Raw genomic sequence first — 10509 nt, forward strand, 5'->3', positions numbered from 1 at the left:
CGAAATAAATTTCGAATGCTGCAGATCCTGCCGCGCCACAGTACATTGAGAACATCGGCTGAGCAGGGCTGTTGAACTCCGATAGCACTTGCACATATGGTCCTTTGATCATATTTTCTTGTTTGGTAGTAGGACAGGTAAATGCGTTTACGCACAGAGTGTTGGACTCCCGCAACAGTACGCCGTCGGACTGCCAACTAAATATCTCCCTGTCACCAAAAAACTAGCCTGGATCCGTTTGGGACATCACTTCGGGCTAGCCCTTCCGCTCTCCCAGCTTTGGGAGTTTGAGGTCAGGAAATTCCTTTCACCAACAGGAGGGGAGAAGAGGAAGGGAGTTGTTAGTTCGGGTAATCCCTTGCCATTCCGTCTCTCCGCCGGTCGACCTCAATCTTCTCGCAACAACATAATACACAACACGACTCCATCTATTAGAGTTCCTCAGCATCTCTCTGACAATGTTGTCTGGAGAGAGCTCCCCTGTGTGTGCATAAAGCTGCTACCAAAAGCCGTCCCACCTTTCATAAGAGAAAAATGTGCGTTCGGTGTTGTCCAGCACTCCATTGCAGAACACACAATCAGGAGATCGTGCAGGTAAGATTGAAAAACCACTTAATAGTTGAGTACGGAAGTAATCAATCTCACCATGCGTTCGGTTCATCCAAGAATCTAAATTGTCAATGAGCCGTGCAGTCCATCTGCCTCTTGGCCCATTTTGCCAAGAGAGTTGCCAGTCGGTAAGTGAGGTTTGACGTTCATCACGGGCAATCAACTCTCGTAAATTTTTTCCCTTGCGGCTTTACGTTCCTTAACAAGGAGGGCAACGGGGATCACTCCTGCGATCACCATCACGGCCGGTACTGAAACAGTGCAATATGAAAACGCCACTCGCAAAGTCCACCGTATCTGCACTTGGGCAAGGCGTTTACGATGCACCTCCCTGTCAAGGACATCACCCCGTACCTCCGCGCCGTAGAGCAAAATGGATTGCATTGCTTCCATAAGAAGACGTCTCCTGATTGATACAGGGCCCCAATATTTGTCATTAGCTGACTCAAGGCCGAGGTTCCGGCTGCAGCCGTCCGGCCCTAGGATCGATCCCCGTGCTACCCTCGACATGACGTTCATCCTCTTTTATCCCTCTAGCGTCTTATAGAGCAGGGAGCAGTCTTCCAGATAATCCCTCAATATCGACCAGAGGTAGCTCGGCACATGGAATGAGTTTTCTAATGTGCCTAGCATATCTGTCCTGACATCAAGCGTTATGAGGAGCGCTATCCGTTGAGATTGGCGATGAACCGCATCCATGACTTCCGTTACAGCATCTCTGAACCCGAATTGCCCTGGGGGTAAGTCCCCGGCAGGGTGTATCGCTTCAGCGAGTCTACTCCTGATGAGCTTTTCAAGCACTTTTCTGGCCGTGTGAAGCATACATAGCGGTCGGTATGCAGACGGCAGCTCAGGGGCTTCCATTTCCTTTCCTGATTACCGCGAGTCCCGCCACCTTCCAGCAACAAGGAAAAATGTCTTCCTTCAGGCAGGCTCTGAACACCTCGAGCAACGAGCTGCTGGCGGAACACCAGTTTGTAAACTTCTACCGGGATACCCAGGACGCCAGGACCTGGCTTCTCTTATTTTTCATGGCGAGAACTGCTTCTTGTGAAAAGGGAGTAGTCTTGGGCGCTTTTCGCGCTCTTGACATAAACGCGTACCGGATGTCTGGCAAATAATGCCTGTGTGATGCGGTCCATCTGTTCGGTACATAGTACATAGTGTTTCTGCAGAGCCCCGATTTTCCAAGTGACAAGTTTATTGCCAAGACCCCACGGGTCCTCATTTACCTCCTTGATTGGATTCTGTCAGCTACGAGCTTTGCTTTTATTTATCGCATTTCGGAGTCTCCTTTTTACTGATCTATATCTCGTGTAAACGTTGTGCCAAACGGCGGAGCTTATGACACTCCTTTTGTAGGTCGACAATTTCTGTGTCCACCAGTACATAGAAGGCTTGTCACGGCCATGCTCCATTCAAGGGGCCTATCTTTAAAGTCGCCTCCTATCAGGATTTGTCTCTCCGTGCCCATAACGGTATCCTCTAGACCATCAAGCCGGCACCAAAAGTCTGGCATCGTTATCCCTAAACACTGAATCCAGACATAGCCATTCCCTCATCCTTGGGCAAGAACATGTAGTCGAACGCCGTTTCGATTCCAGATGGTAGCGGTACTCGATAAGTCGAGATGACACGAATTCGGGTACCTGTTCCAATATGGGTAGAATTTCGTTCACCACTATCAATCATGTTCAACACTTCCTCTTTATCCAGGAAAGCAGCTAGAGTAACTAATTACCTCGTGAAGAGCAGTTTCTATGGATTTACCTTTGAGGTGGGCGTGCTGGGATTGGGAGAAGGGTCTTTTCTCCCCAACCGCCCCTAAATGCGTACTCTAAGGTCTTCGACAAGAAGTTGATGCACTGCCCCTGTTACACACCGATAGTTGACTCCCTTCTTTCGTTGATTTCTGAGCTGCTCCATCGCAGCTTGCATTGGCGTCGCTGTCTATCAACAGATTACCCTTCTTTGCTGCAATGGTGGATGTCAAATATTGCAGTTCTTCTGATGGAACTGATAGATGGTGAGCCATGTAAATCGAGAAAGTATACACGTTCTCTGCTCCCCCTGCTCCAGTTTGATTAAGACCATAAAAGCGATGAATGGTGAGGATCGTTCAACAATATTGCAAAGCTGAACATGTAAATGACAGCAATGTTGGTGTTGAGTTTTAATTCCTGGTGAAAAAGGTCCCTAAAAACCCTCAGTGTTGATACACCTGCTAACCTCCAATCTTCTGCGACCGGTGGGCTAACAATTTTCACAGAAATGAATCAGCAGAATTGGTGTACAATGATTTCCTTCAAAAAATTTACCTAAATACCAGAAAAATTATTGTTTTCCACACTCGGCCTAAAAACTGAAACTACAAAGATAAATTATTATACTAAGGCAACAACTCTTTTAATAAGTGATGCTGGAAACCTCACCTTAATAGGTCCTGTAAGATCACATCACTTTTGAGGAAAGTAATATTACATAATATACATCTATGTAATATCACCAACATCACATAATCCAATCAGCCGATATTAATAAATATTACTTATCACTAAAGTGATATTTGCTCTGCGTTTATCAAATTCGTAGCGTAAAATATACGGTATGAATGGGGAGTGAATATTTCATGCAACAGACCTAGATCGACACGATATCAATCAGAAGCAATATCATTCATCATCATCATCAACACCTACCTTAATAAGGAACTCCAGACATCCCGATTTTGCGGCGAGGTTCACCAATTCGATATCCCAAAAAGCTGAATGGCGCCATGGTCTTTTTCGACCATAGATATTGCCCTTATAGACTTTTCGGATGTGATCATCCTCATCCATACGGATTAAGTGACCCGCCCACCGCAACCTATTGAGCCGGATTTTATCCACAACCTGACGGTCATGGTATCGCTCATAGATTTCGTCGTTATGTTAGGTTAACAATATCATTACAAATCAGTAATTCACTTTAAGCAAGAGAATATGGAATCACAACACTGTCAAATTGGCAGGCGGTAGTCAGCATCGACTCAGCACTCGACAGCTGCCCCTGCCACTTCTCCTAGAAAGAAAGGTGATGGTTGGTGGCGTTTTATAACCATATATCACATGAAGATAAACATTACAATACTTTGATTATTCGGTGATGTTAAGTGATGCCTCAAAGTTAAGTCATGTTGTGATGTTTGGTAATGTTCAAATCGCATTCGGTGATGGTAATGTGATATTGCACTCTTAGGTGATATCACTATTTTAGTATTATACATATCACATACGTATCTACGCTTTTGTCGATAGTAACGATGTTTTTTTTGCGTTGAATTGAGAGTAAAAACAACTCAATCAACTTATTCAAAAACTGTGAACAGGGACCAAAAAATATGTACCACTACTCCTTGAAACATTGATCCCCTGTGTATGGACTACAAAAATGCAAATGCGGTGGGAAGGGAGAATTCTCCCGGGCCTAAAGTTTTCTCAGAAGAAAATTCCTATGAAGAAGGGAATAATAGAAGGGCCCACATAATTTTCACTCAACAAACGTCTCTAATCAAATATCTTTCTTCTACTTTTCAGATCCTTGGCATTATTTGCATGGCCTGTGCATCACCTGCGTTTATATCAGCAACACACTACTTCCTCTTCGTAGCAGTTGTGTCCTTCATTGCGACATTGCTTTGGTCGTTCGTTTATCTGCTGGGAATCCGTGAGGTTCTTAATTTGACGATTAATTGGATATTGACGGTAAGAAAATTTGAAAGTACTCTTATATCAATGTTAGTATGAAGTAGAAATAAATCAGTATCAGTAAACATGTTTTTGGGCGGTGTCTGAATAAGCTCATTGACGAACAATGGCTAGTCTTGTTACGGACGCTTTTAAGCACTCAACCAATCAGAGTTTCTTAGCCCATATCATCTCGACAATAAAATTTTAAGAATTTGTCCAAATATATATCTTTGGCATATATACGGACATCTAATCCAATTACCCGGTCGGTAAGTGATCTGCTCTTTCACTGAAACTCCCAATCTATCTTACAAGCGACTTTTGACAATGAGGTTTGGGTTTGCTTTTTTGTCCTAATTTTCTGCTTCCATACCAAATTTTTAATAATAACAATCAGCGTGGGCCAAAAGGTAGTCATGGTTCTTAGTAAAGTCGCGGTTAAAAGGGGGTATGGCGTGGGTCTCTGCTTTCAAAAATTGCAAAATTGATTTGAGCCATGAAGACCCCTCTAAAGCCGCTCAAAACTGCAAATAGCGTTTGAGGTGGGTTGCATAGAGCTTCTGGGTTGAGCGTTCAGAGGTGATGCAGCTTGCAACTCTTGATTCGACTTGATGGTTTTCTGTTTGATCCTCGAGGAGCGTGATGGAGATGGGTATGTCCCGAGATCCGCCACCTCAATTATGCGTTAGCTTCAGGTCGTCGGTGAAGAAGGCGCATGGTTGATGTAGCGAATGGGAATGCTGGTCTAGTGCCCTTCGTATGTGGACAACACTACAAATCCATGACCTGAATGCTGAAATTTATTTGATATCCAGGACAAGGTGAAGTAAGCCTTCTACAAACGACAAAGTGCTCGATTGTTCACTCCCTTCACTCACTTCAAAATAATTTGGTGCTGCCGGATGCAGTCCAACTGACGAACCTGTCTAACTTATGCTGGGCAGCTTAGATTAGAGGTTGATATCGGTGAACTCCAAGAAAGTGTTGAGGCTATTTAATGACAGTGGAAATAATAGACAATTCCCGGTCGTATGTGTTGTAACGTTTCTCCCTATTCAATAACAATACTAATCGCCATGTACCACGGTTAAGCTCCTGCTCAAGGATGTCTCCAACAGCATTGTCGGCAGTATCCATTCTCAGGGCTAGCGTGATGGCGTTAGGAGTGAAGTGTTGTCGGCAAGCGCTGCTTTGTTTCACTAAGCACATCTCCCTGGAATATGGGCCTTGGAATAGTTCGTCCAGCGAGCCAATATACCCTTCAGCAATTGGAATGCAGCGGTGAAAAAGTTGAGTATTCCTGAAACCAGTCAAAGCATTCTAGCAAGGGCGTTGATGATACCTAAACTACCCGTAGTCCATTCGCCTGCCTCTTGACCTAAAAACTCCGTACCCATACACTAACCCGGACTGTACAATCAGTTAAATCCTGGTCGTGAAAACAGCCTGACAGCCCAGCTACATCTCACACACTGGTTCCTTATGGGCTATTTAGGCACAGGTCTGGCTTCCAAAAATCTTCGATAACTTCGATTTTGAACGATAGTGGCGTGATACGTTAAGGTGAGACGCTATAGTCAAGGTCTTCTATTATATTATACTTCACTCGAGCCGAACACGTATTTACCTGGGTTGATGAGAAGCATTCCAAAAGGCAGACCTAAGCAACGGTGGCTTGATACGCTGGATGGGGATTTGAAAGCCTCGAGATTGCACCCAGATCAGGCATTCGATAGAGCCAAATGGCGAAGCCGATCACGACGAGCCGACCCCGCTTGTGAACGGGACAAAGGCTAAAGAAAAAGAAGAAGATGAGAAGCATTCCTTGCTTCCAGGAAGTTACACTTTCGGTATTAATATATTAATCATTGACATTTGAAGCGACAAGAAAGTAATAGAAGTTATACCTGGCGAATGAACGGTTCCATAGGAGGTGGTCCATAGTCCGTTGGAGCGACTGAGCTACGTTCCGTAGATCTATCAATGTTCAGGCCAACTCGAGGAATGATGTCGGAATGGTCATTTTCGGTACGTGTTTCTCTGCTATCGGAATGCTGTGTAAGGCTTTGTAGAAATCAATTATAGACAATATCTTGTCTTTTATCTTCTCTAGCAAATCCACAATTATGGGGAGCGGCTATTAATCTGGTATCATGTTGGACATTTCCTGGTTAATTTCGGGGCCAAGAACAGAGAGAACTTAATCGTATTGCTTCTGCCCGAACAGATTCAATGGGCATTAAACACTGACTCGATCTTCAGGAATCACAACCTGAGGTTTGTCTTCCTAAAAACAACATCGCCTCGTTTTTCACCCGACAACGTTCCGCATTAGTCCCAGCCTGATGAAGTAAGGTTTTCACCCCCGATGCTGCTACATCAAAAAGCAACAAACAATGCCAGCTGTAACGCCAAAGGAGTAAGATGGTTGATACTAGGATGATCACGCTAGGATCATCAATTTAGAATGAATCAATATAGAAACTAGTGACCACAAAATTCTGGCCTGAAATCAAGGAATTGGTGAATAGATCCGATCTCTGCTGGATGAAGTACAAGACTTGGTCCAGGATGTTTCCGTCTTCTCTGCTGTCCAAAAGTAGAGAGAAAGAAACAGAGTTCAGAGACGCATTTGCCATCTATAAAACAGTGTGGAGCGAAGTTTAGATAACCACTAAAGGGACATGTTCATCATCATCAACGGCGCAACAACCGGTATCTGATCTAGGCCTGCCTTAGTATGGAACTCCATACATCTCGGTTTTGCGCCGAAATCCACCAATTTGATATCCCTAAAAGCTGTCTGGCGTCCTGACCTACGCCATCGCAGTTGATTTGGAAACTGACAAAAGAGGTATCCTCGGAAGCTAAAGTAAGATGAGCAGTGCGAACTTTTAAACCACTGAAATCCCCCGGAGTAGATGACATTTTCCCAGCACTACTCCAAAGAGGCCTAGAAATCATCTTAGCATCTCTCCTAAAAGTGTTAAGAGCGCGAGTGCAAGAGCGGGGATCCCTTTCACCCTCAATGTAAATGGAAGAATCACTTGTAGTAGTAAAGTCAAGGCCAAAACAGTACTGTTCACTAGGAAACGCAAGCTTGATCAATTGAGAGTCATTAGATTACCTGGTATGAAATTCAAAGGAGTAACAGAGGTCAAACATTTGATAACTGGCATCCTTAGAGATTTTTCTGGGACTGACTCCTCTTTATCTGCGCATACAGATCCAGGGAAGGAAGAGATCTTCAGAATGTCCGCAAGACGAGGAGCTGCCTAAATCGAGGTAAAATTTCTGTCTTTTTTTAGGTGGTATTCCAAATTACTGAAACCAAGCGATAATATGATAACGGCGTTTCATTTCGATAAAAAGTTTCAAACCCTTTAGAGTAATAGAGCAAACTGGGAGAGCATGGCACTGACATACAACTTAAAGCAGCAACTGATTACCTGGTACATTGACGAATCCCTTACAGCAGAGGGAGCAGGCGCTGGGGTCGTTGGTCCAAGGAAAATATATTTCGAACCAATTTCAGATGAAAATATACGTCAGGGGGCACGGCATTGCTATTCTAGCCGATAGCCAAGCCGTTATTAAAGCACTTGGGTTCAACCAGGTGAATTCCAAATTGTTATGAGAATCCCTTAACAGACTGAACACGTTTGGCTCGCTCAATAAAGTCTAGATACTCTAAGTTCCAGGTCACTTTGAGTTAGAAGGCGATGCGACTGCGGACAAATTGGCCAAAAAGGGAACAGGGACATGTTGCTTAGGCCAAAGCCATTCTATTGGGTCGGATATGGATTCAAGGTTATTGTGCTTAAAAACGGACAGGAGCCTCTGAGAGAACTGTACTATTCGAAGTTACCAGGAATGGAACAGGTCAGATTGCTCGTGGGGAGATATGAACCCAAGCGCTCGAAAGATTTTTTAAACCTCGCCAAGTAGAGTCTCCAGATCATAGTGGGAATACTCACTGGTCACTGCAGGCTAAACTATCATCTGGGGAAACTAGGGATATCTACGGACACTGTCTGTAGACTCTGTGAGGAGAGTGACGAAACCTCCACACATGTTCTAGGACCGCGTCCGGCACTAGCGTGAAGTAGGTTCAGGCACTGTTTCGTAGGAACCCACTTTGCAGCGTCTAAGAAAATTAAATAATTCCAAACAATTCCTTCAAGAAATTTTTTTATGGTTGGAGGTGGAAATTTTAAAAAGACGCACCAGGTTGCAACAGTGTGTGGGATTCTCACCCACTAAAACTACCCATACTTCTCCGCCCATATCTTCGCGAGACCACCGTGAAGTATTACATCGCGAGAAAGGCTCTGGTTTACACCAGCACAACTAAGTCACGCGTCCGTCGCGCTCCGGTTCGTTCCAGTTCCTTCAGCTTCTCCTGTATCGCAGTTACTGTTTCGTTTATCGCAATCCAGGTTGCTGCGGACCTCAGCATCTCTGGGGGTCCGATAATTACGTTGAAGGGCATCGTTTAGCCTCCCTCTTTCATTCGCGAATCTCGGACAGTGGAACATAAAATGCTCCGGATCCGCCCCTCCGTTACTGCCATCTCCTGTACAGCTCCTTCCTAGTGGCTTTTAGGAAGCCCGCACTCACTTCGGTCGGATTCACCCTCCTTCTCCGGTAGAGACAGTGTGCCTCATTCGCTTGAAAATCCAAGGGAATCATCTCCGCGATGACACACATTACCTCACCCGAGACCGTCCTATATGCACTGCACACCTTCAGCGCAATTCGCCGATATGCCGAACTAACCCTTCTCTGGTTCGCTGGGTTCTCTAGTGCGCACGCCCATACAGGAGCCGCGTAGAGCCGGATGGATTTCACTACCCCTGCGATAAACAGCACGCGACTAGATTTTGGCCCTCCAATATTTGGCATCATCCTTGCTAGAGATGAACTAGCCTTTGCTGCCTTTTCGCGCGCATAGTCCAGGTGCCCCTTGAAGCTCAATTTTGCATCGATCATTACCCTCAGGTTTCTAATGATCAATTTTGAAACGACGTCGTTATTACCAACGCGGTGGTTTCACTTGCATACAGTTCCACGGCCTGGTGGTGTTTCGCAACTACTACCACTGTCAGGTCATCTCCTTTGGCTCGCGAAGGCCGAGCGCTTCGTCATACATTATGTTCCACAGCAGGGGCCAGTATGGAGCCTTGGGGAACACCTGCTGTCACGACATATTCATTCGGCCTGTCGTCCATCTCGTACCAAAGAAGTCTCTCCGAGGGGTAATTCTGGATTATCCGAGCTAAGTAACTAGGGACACCCAGGTTAGCCAGGGTGCCCTTAGTCCAACCCCTTTCCTATATTGTATTTATAGAGCCTAAGTTTGCATCTTCAGTAACTGTGCTTACATATTTTTTCTTTTCTTTTCACAGGAGATGATCAATACAGGCATCATAACTCTTCTGTATCTAATTGCCTTCATTGTGCAACTGGCTTCATGGTCAAGCCTCTACGGATACGGCAAGGGGTCGAACATCGCTGCCGGTGTCTTTGGTCTTTTCAACACATTAGTTTATGGATTCGGAACGTATCTGCTGTTCATAGAACACAAAAATAGTTTATCAAATTAGAATAGTGGACTATCTTTAAGGATAAGTTTCTTCTTTTGTTTATCTAACTAAATTAAATTCATCTGCCAATCCAATGTACATGTACATACTTATCACAACTAATTTCCATTAAGACGTAATTGGCAGAAAGTCGTTCAATTGTGTTCTCGAGGCTAGAAATCGACGCGCGGATGCGGGGATTCAATCTAAAATTAGCGTTTTTCACATCTGCAGATCAATTGGTTTTTATATCGACACGAAAAGATATTGCGATCTAGCAATCTGAGCTCCCTGAAGTACCAATGAGCAACTTTCACCCCAAAATCGACAAATCCAACATTTTATGGGCTAGGAAACACGAATAATGTTGAAACGAAGTATGTGGTAGTATCTAAGCTGTAAATTGACGGTTTATCCTTTTCTTTCTATTAAAACTTTTCCATATTTATTTTAACTCATGAATTTAAGAATTTAAGGACTATGATTCATCTTTGTTGTAACTACGCCGTATGTATTTATAAAATGTTAATATATAATTTTGAGAGGATTATATTTTGAATAAAGTAATTTAAACTAGTGTTTAA

The 10509-nt window shown here is 44.2% G+C and overlaps 1 protein-coding gene across 1 annotated transcript in view; it reads left to right on the forward strand.

The window, feature by feature from the left end:
* Nucleotides 1–10509, forward strand: part of LOC119657754 (CKLF-like MARVEL transmembrane domain-containing protein 4) — a 74203-nt gene extending 63694 nt beyond the window's left edge. The window contains exons 2-3 of the mRNA XM_038064808.1: nt 4188–4355; nt 9749–10509. Coding sequence (XP_037920736.1) covers nt 4188–4355; nt 9749–9946 — 366 coding nt within the window. The 3' untranslated portion in view covers nt 9947–10509. The remainder of the gene's footprint in view (nt 1–4187; nt 4356–9748) is intronic.

This window comes from Hermetia illucens, chromosome 5, assembly GCF_905115235.1.
Source record: "Hermetia illucens chromosome 5, iHerIll2.2.curated.20191125, whole genome shotgun sequence".
NCBI classification, from domain to species: Eukaryota; Metazoa; Arthropoda; class Insecta; order Diptera; family Stratiomyidae; genus Hermetia; species Hermetia illucens.